General features: G+C 51.6%; 12 protein-coding genes across 16 annotated transcripts; 8 read left to right on the top strand and 4 right to left on the bottom strand.

The window, feature by feature from the left end:
• Positions 1–813: 813 nt before the first annotated feature.
• PV05_10609 (uncharacterized protein) lies at positions 814–1,491 on the top strand (the record flags this gene model as incomplete). Its single annotated transcript, XM_013457070.1, has 1 exon — positions 814–1,491. One exon carries the CDS (start codon positions 814–816, stop codon positions 1,321–1,323), a length of 510 nt encoding a protein of 169 aa, XP_013312524.1. The 3' UTR covers positions 1,324–1,491.
• On the bottom strand, positions 1,313–3,186 carry PV05_10608 (uncharacterized protein). The gene has a single exon (XM_013457069.1). The coding sequence runs from the start codon at positions 3,027–3,029 to the stop codon at positions 1,566–1,568; it is 1,464 nt and encodes a 487-aa protein (XP_013312523.1). The 5' UTR covers positions 3,030–3,186; the 3' UTR covers positions 1,313–1,565.
• A 681-nt stretch (positions 3,187–3,867) lies between these two features.
• On the top strand, positions 3,868–8,595 carry PV05_10607 (uncharacterized protein). Its single transcript, XM_013457068.1, has 3 exons — positions 3,868–4,427; positions 4,482–8,073; positions 8,120–8,595. The coding sequence occupies exons 2-3, from the start codon at positions 4,530–4,532 to the stop codon at positions 8,347–8,349; spliced, it is 3,774 nt and encodes a 1,257-aa protein (XP_013312522.1). The 5' UTR covers positions 3,868–4,427; positions 4,482–4,529; the 3' UTR covers positions 8,350–8,595.
• A 245-nt stretch (positions 8,596–8,840) lies between these two features.
• Positions 8,841–10,033, top strand: PV05_10606 (uncharacterized protein). Its single transcript, XM_013457067.1, has 2 exons — positions 8,841–9,369; positions 9,470–10,033. The coding sequence occupies exons 1-2, from the start codon at positions 9,020–9,022 to the stop codon at positions 9,825–9,827; spliced, it is 708 nt and encodes a 235-aa protein (XP_013312521.1). The 5' UTR covers positions 8,841–9,019; the 3' UTR covers positions 9,828–10,033.
• Positions 10,034–10,289: 256 nt separating this feature from the next.
• PV05_10605 (uncharacterized protein) lies at positions 10,290–11,335 on the top strand. Its single transcript, XM_013457066.1, has 4 exons — positions 10,290–10,496; positions 10,548–10,578; positions 10,650–10,981; positions 11,047–11,335. The coding sequence occupies exons 1-4, from the start codon at positions 10,417–10,419 to the stop codon at positions 11,171–11,173; spliced, it is 570 nt and encodes a 189-aa protein (XP_013312520.1). The 5' UTR covers positions 10,290–10,416; the 3' UTR covers positions 11,174–11,335.
• Positions 11,134–12,628, bottom strand: PV05_10604. 2 transcript variants are annotated; one of them, XM_013457064.1, is made up of 2 exons: positions 12,011–12,628; positions 11,134–11,948 (listed from the first exon to the last, which is right to left on the bottom strand). In XM_013457064.1, the coding sequence occupies exons 1-2, from the start codon at positions 12,527–12,529 to the stop codon at positions 11,715–11,717; spliced, it is 753 nt and encodes a 250-aa protein (XP_013312518.1). In that variant the 5' UTR covers positions 12,530–12,628; the 3' UTR covers positions 11,134–11,714. The 2 variants fall into 2 exon arrangements, with proteins under 2 accessions (XP_013312518.1, XP_013312519.1); XM_013457065.1 differs by having other exon boundaries at positions 11,134–12,628.
• A 162-nt stretch (positions 12,629–12,790) lies between these two features.
• PV05_10603 lies at positions 12,791–14,893 on the top strand. 2 transcript variants are annotated; one of them, XM_013457062.1, is made up of 3 exons: positions 12,791–13,225; positions 13,547–13,614; positions 13,662–14,893. In XM_013457062.1, the coding sequence occupies exons 2-3, from the start codon at positions 13,564–13,566 to the stop codon at positions 14,703–14,705; spliced, it is 1,095 nt and encodes a 364-aa protein (XP_013312516.1). In that variant the 5' UTR covers positions 12,791–13,225; positions 13,547–13,563; the 3' UTR covers positions 14,706–14,893. The 2 variants fall into 2 exon arrangements, with proteins under 2 accessions (XP_013312516.1, XP_013312517.1); XM_013457063.1 differs by having other exon boundaries at positions 12,791–13,614.
• PV05_10602 (uncharacterized protein) lies at positions 14,848–16,415 on the bottom strand. Its single transcript, XM_013457061.1, has 3 exons — positions 16,170–16,415; positions 15,873–16,123; positions 14,848–15,817 (listed from the first exon to the last, which is right to left on the bottom strand). The coding sequence occupies exons 1-3, from the start codon at positions 16,362–16,364 to the stop codon at positions 15,028–15,030; spliced, it is 1,236 nt and encodes a 411-aa protein (XP_013312515.1). The 5' UTR covers positions 16,365–16,415; the 3' UTR covers positions 14,848–15,027.
• Positions 16,416–17,683: 1,268 nt separating this feature from the next.
• Positions 17,684–19,932, top strand: PV05_10601. 3 transcript variants are annotated; one of them, XM_013457058.1, is made up of 4 exons: positions 17,684–17,823; positions 17,893–18,018; positions 18,069–18,923; positions 18,979–19,932. In XM_013457058.1, the coding sequence occupies exons 2-4, from the start codon at positions 17,939–17,941 to the stop codon at positions 19,034–19,036; spliced, it is 993 nt and encodes a 330-aa protein (XP_013312512.1). In that variant the 5' UTR covers positions 17,684–17,823; positions 17,893–17,938; the 3' UTR covers positions 19,037–19,932. The 3 variants fall into 3 exon arrangements, with proteins under 3 accessions (XP_013312512.1, XP_013312513.1, XP_013312514.1); XM_013457059.1 differs by having other exon boundaries at positions 17,684–18,018; positions 18,979–19,041; positions 19,095–19,932; XM_013457060.1 differs by having other exon boundaries at positions 17,684–18,018.
• A 236-nt stretch (positions 19,933–20,168) lies between these two features.
• Positions 20,169–22,938, top strand: PV05_10600 (uncharacterized protein). Its single transcript, XM_013457057.1, has 2 exons — positions 20,169–20,324; positions 20,373–22,938. The coding sequence occupies exons 1-2, from the start codon at positions 20,265–20,267 to the stop codon at positions 22,716–22,718; spliced, it is 2,406 nt and encodes an 801-aa protein (XP_013312511.1). The 5' UTR covers positions 20,169–20,264; the 3' UTR covers positions 22,719–22,938.
• Positions 22,777–23,930, bottom strand: PV05_10599 (ribosomal protein S16). The gene is made up of 2 exons (XM_013457056.1): positions 23,416–23,930; positions 22,777–23,215 (listed from the first exon to the last, which is right to left on the bottom strand). Exons 1-2 carry the CDS (start codon positions 23,728–23,730, stop codon positions 23,123–23,125), a joined length of 408 nt encoding a protein of 135 aa, XP_013312510.1. The 5' UTR covers positions 23,731–23,930; the 3' UTR covers positions 22,777–23,122.
• Positions 23,931–24,092: 162 nt separating this feature from the next.
• On the top strand, positions 24,093–25,610 carry PV05_10598 (YjeF family domain-containing protein). Its single transcript, XM_013457055.1, has 4 exons — positions 24,093–24,381; positions 24,537–24,648; positions 24,730–24,795; positions 24,949–25,610. Exons 1-4 carry the CDS (start codon positions 24,304–24,306, stop codon positions 25,494–25,496), a joined length of 804 nt encoding a protein of 267 aa, XP_013312509.1. The 5' UTR covers positions 24,093–24,303; the 3' UTR covers positions 25,497–25,610.
• Positions 25,611–25,618: the final 8 nt, after the last annotated feature.

Genomic DNA, 25,618 nt, shown 5'->3' with positions numbered 1-25,618 from the left:
GATACACAACTCTTTCATCCTGTGTGCCTAAGGTGCCTAAGGTGCCTAAGGAAGCACGGTTTGACTACACGTTCACCGACGGCTCCCGGCAGATGTTGGCAAGGATCTAATCTTATCTCATACCTCTGCAACTGTTCATTCGCAATCAGTAGAAGCAATGATGCCGCTTTTCCTCCTGATGCTGCTTTAGCGAAGCACGGCAGGGATCGATTTCCCGCTTCATTCGACTCCGCGCCCTTCCACCGGGGACCCTTGCCATCTGACTTATGTATCTGCATGACCTGCCAGTCTGCGTCTCTATCCCCTAGACTTCTGAAGCGGCAAATACAATTGCCGCCCTTGACCCCTTTATGGCTCAATGATTTCCAAGTCGGGAAGCCTTGATGCCCTAATTCCGGCTAGCCTGGTTGATTTCACTGCAGAGTTTGTCATGCCGCTTGAGCAGCGAGGATGGAGTCAGTTCCGACCATGTTTATTGGTGGAGTTAGATGAGGGCTGGGATATTGAAAGAGAGCTCTGATGCAATCACCAGGGCGCGGCACAAGGATGGAAGTGCTTAGTTGAGTGAGGGACCCCACGGCACACGAGTGCAGATGGCGAAAAGATGGCCCTCAAGCCCTGAAGCATCATCCAAGGTCCTTGACGTATAAAAATGCCCAAAGACGGCACCGTTCTGACGCTGTCACTGCACTCTCTCTGGATCTGTACTTAGTATTTCATTTCCGGACCATAGAAAGACGCAAGCTCCCCCGCTGCTGACGGGCCTTTAACCTTGTGTCCCAGAGAATAAGCCCACTCAGAATATCAGACGGAATGGCCTCTCTAAAACCGCCTTTCACCCTCGAAACAGCAAGGGAAAAGGTCAAATTCGCCCAGAACATGTGGAACAGTCAGAACCCAAAGCAAGTCTCCAACGGATACTCGCCCGACTGTATCTGGCGCAACCGAGACCATTTCTTCCAAGGCACTGAGAAGATCATCGAATTCCTGTCCAAGAAGTGGGAAAAGGAAGCGGATTATCGCCTGCGAAAGGAGCTATTCGCTTTCACTGACGACAAAATCGCCGTCCAATTCTGGTATGAATACCGCGACAGATATGACGGGATGAAGTGGAAGCGCTGCTATGGTCTTGAGGACTGGACCTATGATCGTGAAACTGGCAAAATGAGAAAGCGACAGATGAGCGGGAATGATATTGTTCTAGGAAGGAATGGTGACGGGGTTGCTGTGCCTGAAGAAGGAATCCAGGGACGGTGGTACACGGATGGTGTCGACGTTGATGATGACATGGTGACTCAAAAGATCACTGAGGCTCACTGGTAGTGGAAAAGGCCAAAAGCAAGAAGAGACTTCGACAAAGATGCGTCAGTTGGTCAATTGAGTTGCATCTCAATACTACTACTATGTGGCTATGTTCATTTCCCAAACTCCAATCAACATCAATCGAGGCATAAATCTCAGTAAGGATCGTCAGGTCATATATCACATCGCTAAATACATGATTGGAGGGCTCGCGTGCCCCATGGTTTTAACACCCAAACTCTTCTTGGAGGTAATTGCGACGTTCATAGTTCGGGGTCTTCCGCAATAAAGAATGAAGCGTGTCGTGGTTCCTCCTCCTCGACAAAAGGAGCCAGCCTTGCCTTGAATTCTTCCAGGTCCATGTTGTCCTCTGCCACACCTGGACCACCGGGGGTCTTTGGCGGGATCAACACGTTGGGTACAATGTGAAGAACGCCGTCAGCAGCAATGCCATCAAGAACGCTGACGCGAGTAAAGCCATTGATCTTCATCGTGATGAGCCGACCGTATCGAGCAATATCAATGCTCAAGCTCTTGTCCTCCAGGCCAGTAGGCATGTCGACATGGATGAAGCCCTTTGGTACCTTATGATGTGGTGGGTGTGCGTCAGTGTCAATCTTGTAGATGGCGTCAGAGTATAGAGTAATGTTGTCGCCAGCATGGTACAACACCAACGCCTTGAGATATTTCAGGCCAAATCTGCTGAAAAGGAAGGCATTGATTCTTGGACCTAGACGTTTAAAGGCAAAATTGGATGGAGCAAACAGGGTGCCTCCTTTGTGACTGGAAGTGTCGTTGAAGGCAGAGAACAACCCGGTCTTCTCCAGGGCAAGATCGAGGGTGCTGAACTCGCCAGGAAGCGCAGAAAGGATGTCAACCACCTTTGGAGGAGGAAGCAGGAAGCTATCAATACCATGAACGACGCCGTTGGTGCCAAAGATATCAATCGCCACGACGCGAGCATAGAAATTGAGGGTGAGCCCTCTCAATGAGATCTGACTCGAGATTCGTTGCGGGACCTTGCCAATGTATTCGGCCTGAAGGGCTGTTGGGATGGTACGGCTGACCAAAACACGCCCTGCAGGGTAGAACTCTTCTGAGACGTGGTAGGTGAGGAGCTTCTTCAAGAATTCCTTGGGTGGCTTGGGGGCATGCTTGGGGATCTTCTCAAATGCATGGTCCGTCGGCGCAAATAGGGTGTAATTCGCCTTGGTGCCGTTGAGTAGATCGACAAGATCCGGGAACTCATCAATGGCTGCAGCTAGCTTGGTAGTATATTTGCTCTTTGAGATCAACTGGTAGACAGTCTGATTGGGAGGTCCATGATGAGGTGGATGGTGTGGTCTCTTGGGCTTCTTGCCTGGAGGATGATGTGGCGGACCATGGTGAGGAGGATGCTCTAGCAGGTCGAGATCTTGTTCTGCACTTTCTAACCATGCGTCACCAGCGAAGGCGTTGTGGAATTGTTCGCCATACTTGACGGCGGTTTCCTGGGTCGACTCGACCACCTCTTCGAACTTGTGCTTTGCACAGTGTGTAAACTTTGTGAATTCTTCTTCGAGATCCTCCCAGAACGTTTCTGCTTTGTGTACTCTGTTCCAGAAAGGGTGCTCTTGAGGCTTATCTACCTTCTGCTCTTCAATCGCTAGCGATTCGAGTGTCGCTTGATCGGGTAGAACGAAGGCCGAGGCCATGGCGGCGGCTGAGAGGATTGAGAGGACTCTCATGATGGCGGAGTTGAGGTTGAGAGTGTGGAAAACTCTCAGATGGACGGTATAGTGGAAGAATAGAGGGAAATCTGAAGTATTCACCAGGCAGAAGTCAATAGTATCGTACTCGCAAGTGCAGTCGAAGATGGTCAAGTCTATGACATGCAGAGTGTTGCGCGGCAGCCCGAATGAAGAGGCTGGTCAACGTAAGACTGCGGCACGACGATCTCACCACTGGCTACTAGTGGAGATGGTGGCGGTCGTTTCCAGGCGAGCCACGCTTGGGGGTGATGGGGGCTGTTTCTGAATGGTTTGATCCCTGTGATCCCCCACAAAGAGCTCTAGCTTTAAGCCCTGATGAGCTCTAGCTTCCACAGTTCTGTTCCACTCAGGCCACTATTAACGACATTAGTTAGTGCGTGTGCTCCTGAAGGGCGAGGTGACGTTGGCTGATGGGTGAGCTTTCGGATGTCTGTAGCTTCCGTTCCGACCTGGACCAAACAACGGCAGACGGCAGACAGCTCAATATATGGCCTTCTAGCTGATTCATTGACGACAAAGAGATGTTGACTTGTGAATCTACCATAATAAGTAGGCAACTTCAGTAACACTATGTCGTGTCCGCAAACGGACATTGGCGTGCATTGTGACACTTACTGGCTGCTTTCAGACGTCGGACAGCATAGTTCAGATGGAAGCAATCCACGCAGGATTGTTCAAGGAGCGCTTCCAGACGCACGGCAAGGTAGGTATAGTCTCGATCACATCTCTTCCTTCCGTGCTCATCGACAATAACATACTTCGTTCTTTCACGTCGCACGCGCGATGATGTCGTCGACGAAAGAGCAACGCCGAGAGAATGGTGCCTGCCACAAAAGAAGACATCTCAACTCACTGGGCAACCTCTCTCCGCTCTCCATCTACCTCGATGACCATGCGAACAAGACGAGGTTGAGGATTCTTCGCTTCTGCAAGTCGTTCTTTTTTGGATTCTTGCGCCCTTTTTGGTTTTGGTCTCCTTTTGGACTTACCCAAAGCAGCATTCTTCAATGCCCAGTGCGTCAGCATTCCTCAGCCAGGCCCGATCCTATTCGGATGTGGACAAGAAAAACCGGAATTCGGCAACATAAACCTCTCCTAGTTCCTGGATCGGTGGAGGCCATTCAGACATATATGTCATTCGAAAAGCGTTGTGCACAAGGTGAGGAGAACAAGCGTGGTTTGGGTGAAGCCGTGGCCGTTTGGCCCTCGCAGAGGATCAAGGTCTGAGAGGGAACGGCAGAATCGGGTCAACACCGCTATCGCGTCAACTGCGCCGAATATTCCTTTTCAAAATCACCGCGCATCATAGTTGGACATATCACCACGAATGCTCTCCCGATATTCCATTACTATACCCCTACTGAATGCTGAAAGGTAGGTGCTCCTTGGCCGTGAAGCTTTCTGTGACCTTGACTGACTTTCACAAAGCTGTCACTTGGCCGGACCTGCTGGTGAAAGTGAAGGATTGTCTGGGCCATGACGGCAAAGATGTCCACACCTCAGAACGTCTCTGATCACACAGCCAGAAACACCACAACCAACCATTCTAAGAATGAGAAGATCCTTGTCAAGAGAAATGTTCTGGGCGAGACTCAAGCCAGAGGACATCCTACGAGTGCCCCTCATCCACGAAATATGGCACCTCGCTGCGGTTCCTCCTCGCCTCGACTACCCCACCATGAATCTCTGAAGCCTGAAGCCAATTTGTCAGTCCGGGAAAAGGTGGTCGGTAAAATCTCTGCGATTGAAAACAAACGCATATCTACCATTGCTAATGAGGTCGCGGCTGAGGCCAAACGAGACTCGCATGTTTCCACAAACTCATCAGGCGCTGGAAAAGGCAAAAGAAAGACTCATGTTGGCCCATGGCAACTGGGTAAGACTCTAGGAAAGGGAGCGACTGGAAGAGTTCGTCTAGCGAAACATTCGATGACAGGCCAAGTCGCGGCAGTCAAAATCGTGTCCAAAAAATCAGCTGCGTTGGTCCAAAGTGCGAGTATGGCTCGTATGGACAAAGAAGACACCACGGCCATGGTTGCAGCAGGCCCACGTACAATGCCCTTTGGGATTGAACGTGAGGTTGTCATTATGAAGCTAATTGCACATCCCAATATCATCAATCTCTACGATATCTGGGAAAATCGTGGCGAGCTGTATCTTGTCCTAGAGTATGTCTCTGGTGGTGAACTCTTTGACTACGTCTCAAGCAATGGAGCACTACCTGAGGGAGAAGCAGTCAGACTCTTCCGTCAGATCATTGCAGGCTTGTCATACTGTCACCGCTTCAACATCTGTCATCGAGATCTCAAGCCCGAAAACATCCTGCTCGATAGTGAGAGAAATATCAAATTGGCAGATTTCGGAATGGCAGCACTCCAACCGAACGGGACCTGGCTCAACACCTCATGCGGAAGTCCACACTATGCCGCACCTGAAATCATTCTCGGCCAGCAATACAGAGGTGATATGGCTGACATCTGGAGCACCGGAATCATCCTCTTTGCCATGCTCAACGGCTTTCTGCCTTTCGATGGCGGCACAGTCCAGAATACACTCCGTCTCGTCAAAAAAGGAGAATATTACCTACCCCCAAATCTGAGTATCGAAGCTTCAGATCTTATCCAACGAATCTTGCAGAAGCGACCAGAGAAGAGGATCAGCATGGACCATATCTGGCCTCACCCACTTCTGCGCAAGTATGAAAAGTATCACGCAAGCCTGGTTGCACCCGATGCTCTGATCGGTCCTGCTCCACCACTGAGTATTGAAGCGCAGACCAAACGTATCACAAAGCGCTCCGACATCGACCAAGAGATATTAAGCAATCTCTCTACTCTGTGGCACGGGCTGAAGGCTGAGGAGCTTGTGAAGAGACTTCTTAGTGAAGAACCGAACCATGAGAAGTTGTTCTACTGGGCATTGATCAAGTTTAGGGAAGACCAACTTGAAAACTATCCTGGCGAGCCTCTTCAGTATTCGGCAAGTGATTATCACCACGTCAGCAGACCGGCGCCAAAGTCAAACAAGCGAGCTGCGAACGGCCGTGGTCACAATCGCCGTGCTTCCCAGTTCTCAATCATAAGTGATGAAGCTACCCATCGCGATAGCTATTACAAAAACCCAGCAACAGCAGCCAGCAAGGCCACGCAAAGCAGCTATGACCCTTATCGAGCTTCCAGAACACCAATTACTGAAGCCAACCCCGATTCTACTACAGTCGTTGTCCGACACCGACCAGGCAGTTCAGCCGGAAGCGTCAGACATAGAGCACTAGATCGAATCCAGGACAACGATGTGCCCGCTCTGCCAAGCTTCACGTCTGAAGACCTTGAACGGATCATTCAGAAGAAGCGAGCATCATATTCGACAGCGACATCTAAGAGCTCCCTTTCCACCAGCACTAGACGTCGGCCCGGAATCAGGAAGTCGTTAAGCTATAAGCGGCAAGTCAGTTTTCTCCATCGACGCCAGACCTCCTACGGACGTGCGAACACCAATCTTAGGGTGCGCTATGACAGTGGCTCAAGTGACCGGCCTCAAACTCGCAGCTCGAGTGATCCAAGAACCGAGTCACAGAGCACACCTAGTCTAGCTACGCCCTCTCAGCCGTACCAGCCTCGAAAATCGAGCTCAGAGATGGATATTAAGAAGACTCGTGTTACCAGTCATTACTGGAAGGATGAGACTCGTAAAGTGAGTGCTGAGTTAGGGAAGATTTGCGAAGAGGCCTTCAATCGATCTTCTATGTCTACTACGATGAGCGACGCAAGTCCACAAGTGCCTCTGGATTCTTCGGCCACGTCAATATCGGCGCACAATCGTGGAGTGCTCGAGAGCATCCGAAATCGCCCTCTGCCGGCAACACCGGTGCTTCAAGAGTTGATCGGCCGTCGCCACAAGATCATCGAAACTTGGGGCGATGCTGACAAAATTGTGTTGAATGAGATTCTTGCCGCTCTGGACAACCGAATCGATGCTGAAATTGACAAGCAACTGAGTCTGGATAAACGAGCCGCCTCCGATCCCACTCAAGGCACTATCACTGGCCGCCAGGGAAATATCTCGCCTACAAACACAATGGAAGACCTCAAGCGTGGCCGTGAAAAGAATCGAGCAGCTTCCGATCCTCTAAAATTCAAAACACCTTATGCCCGCCAGGAAAATACCATTCGTCTAGTTACTCCCGATCCAACGTCGCCACTAGCTCGACTCGAGCCTCTCAAGGTTCGGAAAAACAAGGCAATGCCGATCAACTCATTGAGGGGTGGACCAGTCAATATGACAGATGCTCAAAATGAGCGTGTTGGCTACGACCAACGCCTCTATACAAAGACGGGACTGGACACAATCGAGGAAGACCCAGCGTCTCCGAAGAAGGCTCCCCGAAAGTGGTCATGGCTTGGTAAACGTGGTTCGGGAGGGCATGATTTACTGGAAGCTATACATTCTACAGGAGAAGTCAAGCAAAGTGTCGACTCTCGGGCTTCCGAGGTTGTTCAACCGAGTGAGTCGACGCATTCCTCGATCCCTTCAAGGGGTAAGGATAGTGAGCCCGAATCAGGTGACATCGAGTTGAACGTCGAGAAGAAAAAACGCTGGTTCCAGAAGATGTTCGGTAAGTCGAAAGCTGAGGACAACTTATCGAACACTACCGTGGTCGAACATCGCATTGTTCGGGATCTATCTAGTGCGACAGACTCGGAGACAAGAGATGAAATTACCAACGAACCTGGTGACGACAAGGCTACGGCTCGCAAGTGCTTTCCTCCAGCAACGAGTGTTGACGCTGCTGCAGCGGCGGCTGCCCTTGGTCCCATTGAGATCAATCAAAATTGGTTTGCCAAATTCTTCCACATCAAGCCAGCAACTCGCGTTATTTGTCTTCAGATCAGCAAGGGCAAAGCTAGGAAAGAGCTCCTCAAGATACTCAAGGAATGGCGAAAATACGGGATCAAAGATGTAATTTCGGAGCGCAGAACGGGTGGAGATGTAGTTCGTGGTCGCGTGGACGCATCGAATTGTGAGTTTTGCCCGGGCGGTTGCAGGCTGTGCTAACATGAACCTAGATCTCCAGCTCAAGCCGGTACATTTCCACGCCTACCTATATTCTGTCCTCGAACATGGTCGGAAAGCCAATCTGAGCATTCTGAAATTCACACAAGAGAAGGGAGCAGCCAGCAGCTTCTACAAGGTTGTCGACACTCTTGAAGCGGTCTTGAAGGAGCGAGATCTCGTTGTGCTAGACGCGCAGAAGAAGAAGGGTATCGAGAAGAGTCTCAAAGATGCCGGTCTCTGATAAGAGAATTGGACTGTAACATACCGAGTATTTTTGGGCTTGAGCAGCTCGCTCAACGTCTCGTGTACATTCGCTGATCATTCTTGGAGAAGATTGTTGTGATCAGGACATACATTGGATGCGGACTGGTACCCAGGGCTTTTCGTGCATATTATTGGAAGCAATTCCAGGAAGAGGTATTGGCGACAGCTTTTCAGCATTGGGTTTTGTAAAGTACTACGCAGATAGAAAAGCGCCCACGTTTTAATATGCTTGAGGCTCAAAAGGTGAGCGTGTATATGATGTTGCTCCTCCGCTCATAGCGCTGGAATGAATGTCGAATGTCGTCTGCAATAATCTCGACGTCGTTGTTGTCGAAATGCCATCGGGGATGGATAGATTTCCTAATTGGTGAATTCCGACGAGCATCGTAGCCGCTTGCCGACATGGAACGGTTGTATATATTGTGTCAGTCCCTGTCTATCTGTTCTGACTCTATTTCGCCCCGAATCATCTTCTCTTGCTTCGATTACAAAATTGTTTCTCCAGGTCGGGGGTAGAAGGGCCTGCTTCTGGCTCGCCGTAGGCGTTATCACGCATTTTGAAGCATTGACACGGCCATCGCGACCCACGAGGGAAGCTGGTCGATCATTGCTAAGTCCATCCTGAGAAAGCAGGGAAGACAATCACGATGGCGGCGACAGAGAAAGACCAAGAGCTTATTCATATCGCCAAGGGCCTCGACCATATCCCCTGGTGCGAGGACTATGAGAGGATGATCTCGGGCATGTTGTACAACTCATTCGTACCTGAACTCGAATCGTCCCGCTGGCGCGCGCGAAAATGGTGTCACCGGTACAACACCGAATTTCCTGGCCTCGATGACCCGGAGTCGACGATGCAACAGGCAGGGCAGACACGGTACATGATGCTCCAGGGGATTCTGGGACGTGTGGGAGACGACGCGTTCATCGAGCCGCCTTTCTACCTGGACTATGGATGTAATGTACTTTTGGGTGAGAGGTTTTATGCTGGTGTCAAGTGAGTGGCTCTCTACGTTTTCTATCTTCCTATTTTTGCATGGATCAGCCCGTGGTTTGCCCATAGGCGTCGACTGACGGCTTTTCGAATGGGGGATTAGTCTAGTGATTCTCGACTGTTCCCTGGTTACGATCGGCGACCGGGTCATGCTGGGCCCCTTCGTAAGCATTTTCGCCGCGACGCACGAGACTGAAGTCGCTTCGAGGAGGGAGAACATCGAGTTCGCGCGTCGAGTCACGATCGGGGATGATTGCTGGATTGGAGGGCACACGGTCATTTTGCCCGGCGTGACGATCGGTAAGGGTTGTACGATTGGGGCCGGGAGCGTGGTGAGTAGGGATATCCCCGATTGGAGTGTTGCGATGGGAAGTCCGGCAAGAGTGGTTAAGACTGTGACCGCATTGGAAGACATAAAGGGTGAGAGGGCGGCGTTTACCACTGTAGAACGGCAAGGTTGAATGATTCTGGTGCTGGGGGATACTAGACAGTGGAAGGACGCGGAAAGAACGGGAGGTCACTGCAGAGAGATGGCAGAGGGGATTGTATGCGTACTCTTGACCTCTAATGGACAGGTTTGCCGTTGGACAGGGCAAGGAATATGGCATCCATGAGTAGTTACGTTGTCCAGCCTTCTGGAGAAGCAAGTGAAGTGCGTGAATCAAAGGCTCTTCTACCTCGGTTTTTGTGATTGTCGTACCTGCGCCATGTGGATGGCAGAATCTGCTGCATTGAGGTCAGAAGTGCACTGATATCGAGGGAGAAGTGTGTTGCAACAATGGACGGACAAGCGACAGGACGTCTTGGAGCTGGGTGGGAGCGTCGATATGCCAACTACTAACTGAATGCTCCGCCGTTGCTGGCTGGTGCGGACCACAGTAACCGAAATTTTCCGCGACCAAGCAAAGCATTGGAGCTTTCGCGGAGTGACAACAACCCTCCGAAACCTCGAAGGCCGCTACCGTCCACCTACTGCGCTTGTCAAGGATATGTCATAAAGCTATTCTACCGGGGACGATATTTGAAGTCGTCTCGAGCGCGACCACAACTATGGGTGCAGGTCAGTCCAAGCCGGACGAGTCAACCAAGCATGTTTTTGCCAGCGATACGCCCATACAATTCTCACAAGAGTATGCTCCTCCCGATCACACTTGCCAGACATGGCTGACGTAGCTTTACAGGCTCATCGACTCTCTACAAGCATCCGCAGAGGTATGTCCCGAAGCCCCTTGTGCCAGGACTGCTACTGGGACAGACATGCTCACGATTTCTCAACTCTACAGACCAATTCCACCCGCGCAAAGACATTAGAGCTCCACATCGCCCAGCGTGTAGCTGCCGAGCTCGAGAAGATCCGAAACCACGAGTCATCCGCTCTCGAAGAAGCCCGGAAGAAGATCACCGCCGCAAATGAGCAGACCGGCTCCTCAGACTCCTCAGAGCACTCGCTGCTACAAATCCCCTCCATATCTCCCAAAGACCTGCTAGAAAGTAGCGACGAGAAACAGAGGAAGTCCCAGACCTCGGCAAAAGTGCAGCAAGAGATTGAAAAGTTAAAACAGACACTCGGCCAGAGGAAAGTGCTGAAGGAGTTGCCGAACGAGGTGGAGTCGGCGTATGTATAACCACTTGCGCGAAAGCAAAAGCATCAAGGACCACGTCTGATTAACCGTGCGACAGGAGACAAGATGTTATTTCTTGCTTGCGGATAAACGACCGGAAACCACTCGATTGTTGGAAAGAGGTGGAAGTTTTCAAGCGGGCGGTCCGGCAAATGGAAGAGAATTATGTTGCTTCAGTACTATGAGACGTTCCTGGGACGCAGGATGGTTCGCCCGGCTCGCAGAGGAACGAAAAACTGTGTATATACCTAGAGAGAATGGGACAGAATGGCCGGATATTCTTTCCAACTACCGCAGTACTCTTTCTCTTCACCCGACACCCTCCGCTCTCAAGTTATCCTGCTTCGTCCGATGCTGTGAGCGCTCGGAACCGAACATGCTGGTTGCTTGCTTCGTGAGCGAGCTCGAGCCGACAGCGTGAGCTTTTCTGGACTTGCCGTGGCTGGCACACCGTCTCAGCGAAGCTTCTGTACGTCGTCATTCGTGATCGCGTGACTTGCTTATATTGGAACACCGTTGGGCATGCATGGCCAAAAGCTTTAGGTGGGCTGCCTTTCCTGCCACTTCGTCTCTGAACCGTCGAATTGGAACGCTGTCGGTTCAGGAGACTGTGAGCCACAGGCTTCTTCCAAGAGGGGGTGTTGAGCGGGTATTCATGTTCATCACCTTCACGGATGGCTTCGGGGTCCGTTCAGCTCCATTCGTACAACCCACGCTCCGCCAGGCCTAAGCTTTCTGTAGTATCGCTCGAAAAATATAACGCGCTTGAAGCCCCTTTTCGCATACCACTCCAATGCATCCTCGTTCTTCTCCCAGACGTGCGCATAAATGCAGGTCATTTCTGGACTCATTGCGATCGGAGTCGACAAAACTATGTCCAGCAAGATCGTGGCCAGTCCCAGGCTCCTGTATGGCGCCAGAAGAGCCAGCGCATGTATGTAGATCTGGGACGGCATTGGCCTAGCGATCGACGTGTCAGTGTTTGGCGAGCAGGGCTCCAGACGACATCTGATCCAACCCACAGGCGCTGAGGAGTAGAGAACGACCCGTGACGACTGGGCTACAGCCTGATCGGTGAGGGTCGATGTGAAGAATGATTGGCTGTAGTGTACAGGTAGAGTAGTGCTGGTCAGACGTTGAATGGCTGGAAGATGTGATTGCTGGATTGGGGTGATGATGGCTTCTGGGAGATGCGGGACGGTAATGATCTGCGAGAAGTTTTCGGTGTTACTGAAGCCTTTGCCAGCGTTGATGAGAGGTGTTTTGCAAGCAGGCTCGATTTCCGTGCTATTGAACTCCGCGTCCTCTTCGTTCTGGACGCTCGATCCGAGAGCTGTCGGACTTGTAGTTCCTATGCTGGAACACTGCTCTTCTAGTTTGCTGATGATGTTCAATCTGTCCGTCGCTACCAGAGGAGCAAGGCAAGACGCAGATTCTTTCTCGTTAACGGACGTTTGGCCATTCGTGTTCGAATGATCACGCGAGGAAGGGGAGGTAGCTGTAGGTTTGGGAAAGTAAGAGAAGAGAGTGGCCTGCGGCATTTTTCGCAAGGTATGCCCATAGGGTCTCTTAACAGGTACATATTCTTTTCGTCATCTTAGCCCCCATCTTCTGCTGTGTAGACCAGAAATCAAGCACAGTGCAAGGCTCAGGAAGATGGAGAAGAAACAGGAAGCCACTTTACGCGACGATGTAATGCGAGCGCGGGTCGTGCCGGCGCTAAGGCGTAGCTTATCGAAGAGTTGGATCTGCGTTAAGCCTCAAAGGCTGGTGGTGGCTCCATGAACCTTTTGCACTCGTCCCGCGTTTGCTTGCACCTTTGTTCGCTTAATCGTACTTGTACTCACGCCTGTTTACCCTGCTCCTTGCGACCGCTGCGTGGCTGTAAGAATATCTATACCTATAGGCTTGAAGAGTTACGCCTGGCCGCTGCGACGCGCGGGCTTCCCTGCAATCCCGATATCTCTCCATCCGGCCGCCGAGGCCACAAATCTCGTCCTCACGAGCCCTTCGATTTCCTGCGAGACCTTCGTCCTTCGTTGCGGAAACCTGCCTCTCGATACAGGGTTGAACGAATCGCTAGATTCCAACATCAAAACCACATCCCTTTTTTAAATAAGAAAAAAGAGCACACATGGCTAGCTAGCCCTTGAGAAAAATTGCTGGGTGCGGCAGAAAGTCGTGGTAGCTGAATAGAAAAGCACATGTGTGAACGCACCTAGTTCACTACAACAATAGTAAGTGAATGGGCTGGTTCGAATAGTATACGCAAGATGTTATTGTCTTTTCTGCCCATCATGCGTTTGACAGTGCCATGCGGTGCGCACACAGTCCTCCAAGTCTTCCATTACAGCGACTCTTCCAGTACATGGTACACTCTTGTTGGTCACATTGTATGGAGGACTGCAGGCTTGGATTGTATTCTTACTTCTTTGCCTCACTCAAAATGGCACCACCGAGAGCATATGGTTCTTTGTGTCCTAATAGTGTTCTTGATGTCGACTTGTGGAAGCGATTCTATGAAGATGAGGACATCACAGCTGACGTTCCACCACCAGCAAAGAATCCACCAGCAATGTCGACCACCAAACCCATCAGTCTATCTCCCTCCGACACGGAGCAAGCAGTGCGTAGGCTCGCGCTTGTCCCAAGTATTCATACTGACTGGTTCAGATCTCTTACTTGTTGGACCAATCCATTGAAACCATTCTGCATGACATACTCCTCGACATACATCAGGAAGAGAAAATAGCTCGTATGCAAACAGCAGTCGTCGAGATCGAGCAACGTGCCGAGAAAATGGGCAAGAAACTAGCCGAAGACGAACAAAATGGCGAAGCCCCCGATGAGGGAGAAGTCATTGAAACAGACGCTGCCGTGCTGCAAGGCTCACAAGTCCAACTCAAAGGCAACCCAATGAAGACCGTCAAGTACATCAGATGTCCCAATTGCCGACTTCGTCGACTTCTGTATCCGAGAGTCGGCTTCAACTCGCGTCCCGTCCCGGACCCAAATGAACAGTACTGTAAAACTGAACCTATGATCATTCTCGACAAGCATGACGTCCACGGTCAACGCAAGAAAGGAGTCAAAATGAAGGGACAAGCAAAAGGCAAGAACAAGAAGAAGAATGAACCCGCATCGCCGGCTTCTGAAAATTCCGACCCACTCACCCCTGCTTCGGGCCAGCCCAACGACTCTTTTGAGTTCAAAGAAATCGACTTTCCGGCTGCGAAATGCCCGAACCGAGAATCTCATCTTGGCGACCACTGGAAGTCCGTCAACGTCTTCGCCACGCACCTGAACGGAAGCTGTTATCTCAAAAAGGACCGTGCTGCCGGTAGAGAAGCAAATGCAAAGATTGGCGGTACGCCACGAGACAGCCGAGCAAACTCGCCGAAACCGACCAGCAACGGTGTCAAGCGAAAGGCAGATGATGACAGTCCGGGCACTACAAAGAAAAAGCAGAAAATCGGCGATGGAAAGAAAGACAAAAAGGCTGGAAGTGGTCCGAGCAAGCTGCGCGAAACGAATAACGTGGATGATCAAGGAGAGCAGAGTCCTCTGAAAGACGCCAGTGGTGACACGATCCAAGTCACGCCGACGAAAGGTGCGAGAGATGCGAGCAGCGAGCCGACGTTGAAACTCAAGCTGAAGGCTGGAGGCGGTGATGGGACGGCGAAAAAGAAGCCCGGCAAGTCTGGTAAGAAGGCTTGATCGATCATAATGTAAAGTAGCATCAAACTGGCATAGCATCTGGTGTTTCAGGATCATTGGTTGGACGGCGGCAGCTGTGTGGAGGCCGGGAAAGAGCCTGCAGCAAAGACAGAATACAGGTATTGGATCAACGATAGTTCATGTTGACTTTACGTGTTGGCGCTGGACTGTAGCTATTGAAATCGAATCGTCTATGGTATAAAGACAAGACTTGACCGGTCAAACAGCCCGTTTCACCATGATAGTAGAGGCCTTCCTTTAACTTCCGAAAGTCCCTTTCTCTGTGGATTTGCGTCAACAATGTCTTGCGCACGAGAACGCCCTACGCCTTCAACCTGGCTTCGACAATATTCCCAGCCGCGCCGCCTGCCCTGCTCTGCCAAATCTTTTCCAGCTTCAACCCAGCGTCTTCCAGAATTTTACTAAACCCTTCGGCTGTACGCTCCTTACCTCCCATGACCATTACACAGTTGTCCATCGCAGCAGCTGGCAGATCAGCTTCAGACACACGCTTGGGCATGACCATGTCGGCAATGAGCACCTTTGAATCGGGAGCCATTGCGTCACGGATCTGTGATAGAATCTTGGAGCAGTGCTCATCCGAATAGTCGTGCATGATACGCCGGAAGAAATATGCCTTCGCGCCCTTGATGGGTTGAGGGGTCCAGAAATCATGCACCATTGCCTGTACTCCATCAGGCAGTAATTTGCTGGTCTGCGCCTGCTGGATCGGTTCAGGAAGGTCTTGAAGGATCATCCGCTCCGGCTTGAGAGTAGGGAAGGCTTTGAGTATTTGCATAATCGACTGGCCTTGGCCGCCTCCAAGGTCGATGAGCGTGGCTCTGTCCCCGTCATCCTCCGGGTCGTATAGGCTTGAGAAATCGTAGAAGCCAATGATCGGGACCGAGTCTTCTTGGGACGCCAGGCCGAGTTGGAATGCTTTCAGACGGTCGGGGAACTGAGCCATAATGGCCCAGACTGGTACGCCATCCTGACCATGGCGGTGGGTGTAGGGATTGCGGAGAGGGTCGTCGGGTTCGTGAACGGGCACCTCTCCTCGGTCTTTGACGTATTGGTGGAAGTGCACGAGGGTCGAAAGACATTCGTCGTTCCTTTTATAGGTTTTCACTCAGGAAGAACGCCGGCGAAGCGAGTCAAAGGACTTACAAGAATTGGAAGAAATATCCAGGCCCGGGTACCTGGATGTATGCTCTCGAGAACTTCGTATGGACGTACTCGTACTCGGGCGTCTGGTCAAGGAATCCTGTGCCAACGAGCATTCGAAGCATGCGTTCCAAAAGGGAATCTTGAACGTTGGTCGCCTTTGACAGATCGGCCAGTGATATTGAACCTTCATCAGGGATTTTTCCAAGCACACCTAGGCTCAGCATGGTCCGGAGAGCCACGATTTCCAGCATCTGGCGACAGTCAATACCTGGACTGGGGATTCCGAGACTGGCATACATTCGCAGCATGATGCATAGACATGTCAGAAGGAGCCATCATGAGTCGAACAATCTCCTTAGCTACATGCGAGACGCTTGTCCGCGAGATGTAGCCCGCAGCACCTGGACTTGGGTCATAGCCCTTTGCGACTTCGGAGAGCTGCTGAACCAGCTGTTGCAGCTTGTCGCCATCATTCTGCGTAGGTGAAGACATTGTTTCCAATTTCTCGTCGACTCGAGTTATACGAGAGATAATGGGCACCGGGAACCACAGAGGAAAAGATGGCCGCAATCCGCGATTCCATAACTGGCGGGTGCAATATTTAGCCTGCCTCGCTGCAGGTGGGAGCTACAGGAGGTGACAGGAGGTGTCGGCAGTAGCACTGGAAGCTGTCATGTCAATCGACAGCTCACTAAGGTATGCATTGCTGCAGCTGTCTGCATTCATGCTCCCTACAGTGAACTCGTCCTCCGACTGGCGCCGTGCCTGGAAGCGAAGAACAGCAGTTATTGATGGTGAAGTTCACAGCCAATGATTTCTGGCGGGCATGGGTAAAAGAGGTGGGTTTCATCGCCTAGAGCTGCACCTAGCATGGGCGTCTTGCAGGGATGTAAGAAAAAGCAAGGGACATATGTTCGTACTCCGGAGAGGATTTGCTCTTGTCTTAAATGTGACTCGTATCATGAACTATTGCATTAATTGGAGGCGGTCAAGATATATAAGATGCCATGAGTTCTCAAGTCTCCTGAAGATGAAATAGGTGGCTTCCCAACCTGCACAGCCGTCGACTCTTCAAGATGGAGCTCTGTGAAGATTATATTATCATATCGGGATAGACCAAACCCTGTCCAGCACAATGGGTGGCATCAGTGGTGATAGGCTCAGTCTTGTGCATTGTCTACGGCGCTCCCGGTGGGCTCACTAGATAAGCACCAGGCTTCCTCTGGACCTACGGCGTTCTGTGTTAGGCACCCTCATGGCAGTGGTGCCGCTCCGAGATGCAGAACTTCAACAAATGGAACCAGCTCACTTGGCGCCTGAATCAAACCCAAGCCTGCACAGCCTGTCAATGGAACAGTTGGATCGGCAAAATACACACAGGCTCTGTGCGGCGTGCTTTATCTGTGATCGACCATCGTCGATTTCGGCACAGGCATTCAGGGTACATCACGTACATCACTGTTCAGCAGAAGGTCCGGGCGAGATCACCACGTGGTATTCCATCAAGCCACTGTCGCAACAAGGCCCAAAATCCACGCCAAAAATGTCAACCGAGCTCATCTACCACCTACCAAGGATTGCGCATCCAGTTTCCCCCGTGGTTGGTTCGATTAGGGCCTATCTGAGTCGCTGACCGAGGACTTCTCGGCCTTGAAAATCCTACATGGACTAATCAACTGGTATCTCACCGGGGTTCAGACCACCCGGGAACAGTGGGTAGTATGTGACTTCGTGGACTTCCCACACACTAAGCGAGGTGCGGTAACTCTCATCACTCGCCCTCAAGCATGAGATCTCCCAAATCTCCCTCCCGGGCCTCCCTCCATCAAATGTCTCGCGCTCTGCGAGTGGAGCCCGCCACGTGGATGTTCGTTCCTACAATAGTTCAGTAGAAGCGAGCGAGAACCACGTTGCAACCTTCCTTGCGTACCCTCTTCTGGCTGGGCGAACAGTAAGTACATCGTTCCCCGCTTCTCTGTTTCCCTTCATTGTCCTTCGTCTTTATCTACAACTTGGAGAGGCACTTGTAGCACACGGAAAAAGAGAGTGCGCCCGATCGCGAATTCATGGAAGAGATGGAAGCAGACGATAATTTCTCCGACGAAGCGTTCGATGCGCAGTCCACAACCACCAGCTACGTAACGAGGTCCGTGACTGCTCCTGAGCACCTTGGAAGACACGCTGACATGACAACAGTATAGCGAGTGAGATTCGGGAAGGTATTGAAGTGTACGGCCGGAGATATGCCGCATATGGACAACATTTCTATGGACTTCCCATCGACGAGCAAGAACAGGAGCGGAATGACCTGCAGCACTGCAAGATCCTGTTACTGTATGAAGGCCGACTTCATCTTGCGCCGATGACTGCACAGCCTCAGAATATCCTCGACCTGGGAACAGGTAATGGAACTTGGGCAATACAAATGGCCGACACCTACCCATCGGCTTCGGTCATTGGAGTCGACCTTGCAGCCGTCCAGCCAAACTGGGTGCCGCCCAACCTGTCGTTCGAAATCCTCGACGTCGAGTCAGAGTGGATGTACCCTAAGGCGAGATATGATCTGATCCACGGCAGGGAGCTCATTTTTGCAATCCGTGACTGGCCAGGACTCATCTCCCAAGCATACGACCATCTTCTACCCGGTGGGTACCTGGAGCTGGCCGTCACTGTTCCCCAGGTCAACTGTGATGACGGCACTTGTCCTCCAGAGTCTTGCTATCGAGAGATGAGCAGGATGCATTTCCAGATAGCCGAAGCAATGGGCATAGATGGGCACGCCGCTAAGAAGTGGAAGACCTACTTTGAGGCCCGAGGCTTTGAGGATGTCCGCGAAAGAATTTTCAAGATACCCACCAATCGTTGGCCGAAAGAGAAAAGGCTGAAAACCATCGGTGCTCTAGAAGTCGCCAACTTCTTGCAATACTCGTCAGCCGGGTTTGAGAGGGGTGCGGTCGGCTTGTTAGGCAGAGATCCGAACGAGTTGCAGATACTCCTGGCGCAAACGAGGAAAGAAATCATGGATCGCAATGTCCATTCCTATGTTTATTTGTGGGTACCAAGCAGATGATCAGGGACTGGATTTCAAGGCTAACGCTTTCAATAGTTATAATGTTTATGGTCGACGGCCTCAACTATCAAATCCGAGTCTGGAGACTCGCTGAGGACAGTTAGTAATACGGGACGCAAGGATAAACGAGCTATCTGACGTTCATACCACAGTCTTCCCATCTGCGGCTGGAAGATCCTCTGGGTGCGCTCTTCTCCTTCAGGAAAAATTTCGAAGATGGATGGGCCTTTCGGTTTTCAGCCAGGAGATTGCAGGCTTTCTGCGCCTGAACGATTATCAACGCTGAACGAATGCGCCTGCTAGCATTCAAACAGCTGGAGCAGAAACAAGAGTTGGGCTTCAGTGCTGCCAGAACACTCTGCTGCTGCTGCTGCATGTGGATTTCTGATTGGCATGAATTGAGCATGGAGGTCGCCTGGTCTACGAGTCCACCCAGAAGAAGTCCACTTCCGAGAGTCGATGTCGACATTGGCGAAATCAATTATGCTCTGCATAGGTCGAACACCGTTGCACAAGATGCGAGAACAGACGTCTCCAGGACGCATATTCACGTATACCTTTCTTGGCAGCTTGGGCCTAGTGAGCCTCAAGTTAATCCAGCGCCCTCTACGAAATGTCGGCGCGAAGACGGTCGGGTAGCTGACCTGACTTCGCCGGAGAATATCAAGTCAGACGTCGCACCGCAGCAGCATAGCTCCTAGCGTTGGCAATGGTCTTGAAAGCCACATGAAGGCTTGACTTGGTCAGATAGTGGTATTGCCATCTTGATGACTTGGGTACCAGTCCTGCCTTGTCTTTCAAGCAAAAGTCAAGCCTGGGCTATTGCAAGCCTTGTGAGCAGGGAATGTTACCTCGCGCCGGTTTACAGACTAGTCTCTTTCCCCAGAGACTCCGTTGAGGGCGAAGCATTGATGGCCGGATATGCTTTGCTCATGCGGCACAAGCCCTGAACAGGCCAAAACTCATGACAGAACCACACAGCATGTAGACTAAATAGAAAAGTACCACGTCTGTATGCCAGGTGGCAGAGACCTCTCATTAAGGTTATAATTGTGCAATGATCATTATTCTTGTTTAGCAAATGTGTCTGCAATTGGAATTTAGTAGCGAACAAACATTGAGTACCCAGTGGATGCCAGTGACGCATAAGCGACAAGGCTGAAGTGCTACGTCAGGACAAGGCTGAGTGAATTGCACCTTTCGCCGCAGGTCAGTTAAAGTGTAGTCCGACCACTTCTTCCGGTTTTCTAGTTATAAATTTACTACGATTCCCTCGTCGCGAACAATTTTCAGATGAAGTTGCAGCCACAAGTGTCGATACGATGAGTGGTAGTGCGCCGGAGTTCAGACTGAGTGCGACCCTCAAGGGCCACCAAAGTGATGTAAGAGAACCAGACTTGTTCCTTGCGCGAAGACTAAACGCTGAACAGGTTCGAGCCGTCCTCCTTCCCGACCCTTCTTTTGCAGTGACAGCGTCGCGCGACGGCACGACAAAGGTGTGGAAACGAACTTCGACCAGCCCTCCCACCTACGATCCCACGGAATCATCCCAAGGTGCACAGTTCAAGACGTGCTTAGCATATGTTCCTCCCTCCAAAGAATTTCAAGATGGCCTCATTCTCTCGTCCGGACAAGACACGCTCATTGAAGCGAGGCAACCCACTTCAACTGCGGACGTCAGTGCAGATGCGCTCATGGTTGGGCACAGTCACCAAGTTTGCTCATTGGATGTTTGCGCCGAAGCGAACTACTTCGTGAGCGGAAGCTGGGACAGCACAGCAAAAGTATGGGAAATAGGCAGGTGGGAAGCTGCATTCGATCTACCGGGTCACACGGCGACGGTCTGGTCTGTACTGGCCTACGACCGGGAGACAATCATCACAGGATGTGCCGATCGTGCCATCCGAATATTTGACGTTCGCGGCAAGATGCTAGTCTCGTGGGATGGGAAAGATATTGTCCGAGCCCTTGCAAAGCTAGCCAAGGGACACTCTACAGGAGCCGAGATAGCCTCAGCATCCAACGACGGTGTCATTCGGTTATGGACTCTGAAAGGGGACCTTGTCGCCGAACTGTTTGGCCACGAGGCCTTCATTTACTCTCTGGCTGTCCTGCCTTCTGGGGAGATTGTCAGTTCCGGAGAGGATAGATCGGTTCGGATATGGCAGGGAACGAATTGTGTTCAGGCCATCACACTTCCTGCCATCTCAGTCTGGGCTGTGTCTACCTCTCCTAACGGTGATATCATTGTGGGATCTAGCGACAAGCTGGCTCGAATATTTACACGTGACCCAGAAAGAATGGCTGATGCGGAAACTCTGAAAGAATTTGAAGAATCGCTGCAAGCTTCGAGCGTACCACAACAGCAAATGGGACAAATTAACATGACGGACCTACCAGGTCCCGACTTCTTACAACGAAAAGCCGGCACGAAAGAGGGTCAAAGTCAGATCGTCAAGGAGGAGGACGGTAGCGCTTCTCTATATCAATGGTCAATGTCCCAACAAACATGGGTCAAGATTGGACAGGTCGTGGACTCGACTGGTTCAAGTGGGAACAAGACGGCCTACCAGGGAAAGGAGTACGACTACGTATTTGACATCGATATCGAAGACGGCAAGCCTCCTCTCAAGCTGCCTTACAATGTTACTCAGAATCCTTACGAAGCCGCCACCAAATTCCTTCAAGATAACGAATTGCCCCTGTCGTATCTGGAAGAAACGGCCAACTTTATCATCAAGAACACTCAGGGTGCCACGCTCGGACAATCCCAGCCTGCTGGTGCAGATCCTTGGGGTACCGAAAACAGATACAGACCGGGCGAAGTTTCAGGCTATCAACCACCCCCGGCTCCTGCCAAGCAGATTCTACCGCAGAAAGAGTATCTGCCTGTTGTCATTGGAAAGCCAGGTGCAGCAATGGCACAGATCTCCAAGAAGAACGCTGACTACAATGGAAGCGACATGAGCTTGTCAGAGTCGGACATTGAGATATTGACGATTGTGGCACAGCAATTGGAGAAGTACAACTTCCAAGGCAGACCGTCCCTGGCCTCATCAGAGCTCGAATCAGCGGCGTCAGTGCTCTTGAAGGTTGCAACTCAGTGGCAACCGCCTGCGAATCGGTTAGCTGGGCTTGACCTTCTACGCTTCATCGCTGCTGCCGCAAAGGAATTCCCGGCTGCAAGTGCCGCTGGTCTTGATGCAGTGGCCTTGATTCTGTCAAGCGGTATCTTCGATGCTGACTTCCTACGCACATACAACAAGCTGGCTATGGTCGCCATGCGTTTCTTCTCCAATCTGCTCTATGGCTCGCCGTCCGGACGAGAATTGGTCAAAGAACACCTTGAAAGCATTATTGAGACTCTCAAGCCAATGTCGACCATTGTGACTACCGATGTTTCTGTTGCTGTGGCACTCACGACCCTGTATCTCAACGTGGCTGTTCTCATCACTAGCGATAAGACCGGCAATGCAGATGTCAATGCGAACTATGGTCTCTCTCTGGTGGAAGAGTTGACGAAAATCTTGAACGCTTTCCCAGCCGTCAATCATACTGTGACTGCGAGCCCTTCGGCACAATCGACAGAACCAGCCTACCGGACAATCGTGGCGCTGGGTACTGTGCTTGTCGGGCTCAAGCAGGCGGATCTGACCTCTGCGGCGAAGGATATCTTTGACGTTCCCAGTGCTCTCTCGCAGCTGCGGGCCAAGAAGTATATGGCCGAGCCAAGATTCAAGACGGTGGTGGGAGAGATCCAAGCTGTTCTGGGCTGACACTAGGTGATCGGACATTTCAACAATTCACGACGAGCTGGCCAGTGTTGATACGTCTTTGAGAATTTGTTCAACAAGCAAAAGTTGAAACTGCATAGCAGGGGCGCATTAGACTGCAACGAGATCATGAGGCCCAGGCCAAGTATTGGCTGTCTACCAAGTATCAATAGGTGGCTTCAGCTGCTTGTGGACAGAAATGTGAATAGACCATCTCTTCAAATCTTCCATTCCCGCTTGCATCCCCATGCGGACACCAAGTAGTGTAGTAGCGTGATTTTATCTTTGTACAAAAAAGAGATATCTGATGGTATACACCTCTGTTCTTCCTCCAGAGGTTCGTCGACACTCTCCAAGCCTAAAACGCCAGCGCTATGCCGTACAAATAACAGGAGGCGTGGACCAAGTTATACCGTCGCAGTCTTCTCTGGCGCAGATGCTTCCGGCAATGAGGCTTTCTGCTGCGTCGTCCTCGAAGGTTTAGCCTCGACCAATCCGATCTGTAGAGAAGAGAGAGACAAAGTCAGCATCATGTCGCAACCAGGAGTGTTAGTTTTCTTTTCCCCGGCCAAAAACCAAAGTCCAGGCTGCTGTCGTGGTCTCCTCTCGTGTGCCGTCTAGTGTCCTTCACCAGCCGGGCGAGACCTCATTCATGTTGTGGGGAAGGGGCACTTTGTTGGGCTGGGACCTGCTTGCTTACCATATTCAACAACTTGGCCACGGGTTCCGTCGGCTGCGCGCCCACACCGAGCCAGTACTTTGTCCGGGCGGTGTCAAGCTTGATGTCCTTGTACCGTTTTGGGGGGGTCGCGACAGAGGCGCTCGTGCTCACTCCGTCGGCGGCGGGCAGCGGCGTGTCGCCGGGCGAGGCCAGCGGTATCCGCGGGATCGGGTCGTACGTGCCGAGGACTTCGATGGGTTTCTTGCCGCGCGCGGATTTGGCCTGCGCGAGGACGATGTTGTAGACGGGCGCGCGTTTGGTGCCGAAGCGGGCGAGCCGGATTCTTAGCACCATTGTGAGAGAGCGGAGGACGAGCCGTTGGCGATCGAGAGGGGGTCGGAAGGGAGGAGGTGGTGGTGCTGGGAGAAGTGTCAGGCAGACCCGGAGGCGCGAGTACCAGGTGCAAGCGTAGGCGTGGAGGTTTGGTGGGTGAAGGTCGAGGAAGGTCGATATAAAATGAACTAAGTCGCAGTATGGGAGGGACAAGTCACCTGTACAGTATTTGCAGACAGCCTCGTCAAAATTCAGAGTGCACTGATTGGCCTCTGTTGTCTAGAGCTGCGATTGGCTGACAGTGGCAAGGCTTGTAAAGCGGCGAGAACAATGACGATATGCTTTTGATGGGCGACTGCGACGATGACATCGAGAGTGTACGAGGTAGGTAGTACCTATCCCTTACACATGAAGATAACTACGAGTAGCAGTTTAGAAGAGATAATAACTTCTTCCTTAAATACTCCCATCGCCGTTCGGACTGTCTCTTGAATTTCCTGTGGATACTATCATCACCTTCCAGAATCAGACCACCGTTCGACCTGTACTTCCTTGAACTTTACATCCAACTCTCTGAAGTCCAAGAATATCTTTATGCTGCGGACTCTCCTTCCACGAAGGACGATAAAACCATTGCTTACGGCACGGAAATTCTCAAAAATGGCGCTTAAGGTGAGTTTTCTCTGTGTCTACCATTCGATTCGCAAACATTCCGAAGCAAAGTATTTCATTTTGGTGTCAGGTCTTTGTTTCGACTCCCTCTTCCTACTTAGTGACCATGTGGGCTCGACAAGTAAGACTGACCAAACTGCCATCGACACCAACAGACCCTGGGACCAAAACCAGCCGCCGAGCTGGACAAGGAGCTCATGAGCGAAGATGGGGGTTTCAGCATCGATCAGCTAATGGAACTCGCCGGCTTGAGTGTATCACAGGCTGGTACGTCTTTCAACCCGGTCACACCTGAATCGCCTCCCAAAAAAGGAGAGCTATAGACTAATACGCTCCTCGTTGGGACAGTCTACAAAGTCCACCCTCCATCCGAGGGCAAGAACGTCCTCATCGCCTGCGGGCCAGGGAACAACGGTACGTTTCTCTACATGCCAGTGCTCATCCAAATCCCGTCATTCCCTCCGTCCCCCTGTCCGTCTCATTCCGTTTTTCTCAACCGTCCCCGTGTCCACACCATCAGGCCGGCAAATCCATGCCAGCACGTCTAACATCCCTCGTCCATTCCAGGCGGCGACGGCCTCGTCTGCGCCCGACACCTCTTCCACTACGGCTACACGCCGCAAATCTACTACCCAAAACCGACCAACGCGCCCATCTTCACAGGCCTGCAAAAGCAACTCCGACACCTACACATCCCGTTCCTCAGCACCGAGGAAGAATTCACCTCGGCCCTGAAATCCACAGACCTCATCATCGACGCCCTGTTCGGCTTCAGCTTTAAACCGCCCGTCCGCACACCCTTCGACACCGTGCTGTCCGGCATCATCAAGTCCTCCAAGCCCGTGCTGGCCGTGGACATCCCCTCGAGCTGGGACGTCGAAGGAGGACCCCCCGAGGAGGGCCTCGTGGGTCATGAGTTCATGCCCGAGTACTTGATCAGTCTTACGGCTGCGAAACCGTGTGTCAAGCATTATAAGGGCAAGCGGCATTTCATCGGTGGACGGTTCCTATCCCAGGACGTAGCCAACAAGTTCGGCCTTGATGTGCCGGACTACCAGGGGGTGGATCAGATTGCCGAGGTTCCAGTCGATATCAAGGTTGAGGAGAAATTGTAGAATAAGAAATGAAGTCATCCTGATCGTTGGAAAAGATCGGTGGATGAAATGACCCTGATATACCAATAACGATACTTTTGTACGATATTCAAAAAAGATATCGACGAGTGCAGCAACCCGCA

This window comes from Exophiala xenobiotica (genome assembly GCF_000835505.1).
Source record: "Exophiala xenobiotica strain CBS 118157 unplaced genomic scaffold supercont1.6, whole genome shotgun sequence".
NCBI classification, from domain to species: domain Eukaryota; kingdom Fungi; phylum Ascomycota; class Eurotiomycetes; order Chaetothyriales; family Herpotrichiellaceae; genus Exophiala; species Exophiala xenobiotica.
This window is presented reverse-complemented; position numbering and strand designations above follow the sequence as displayed.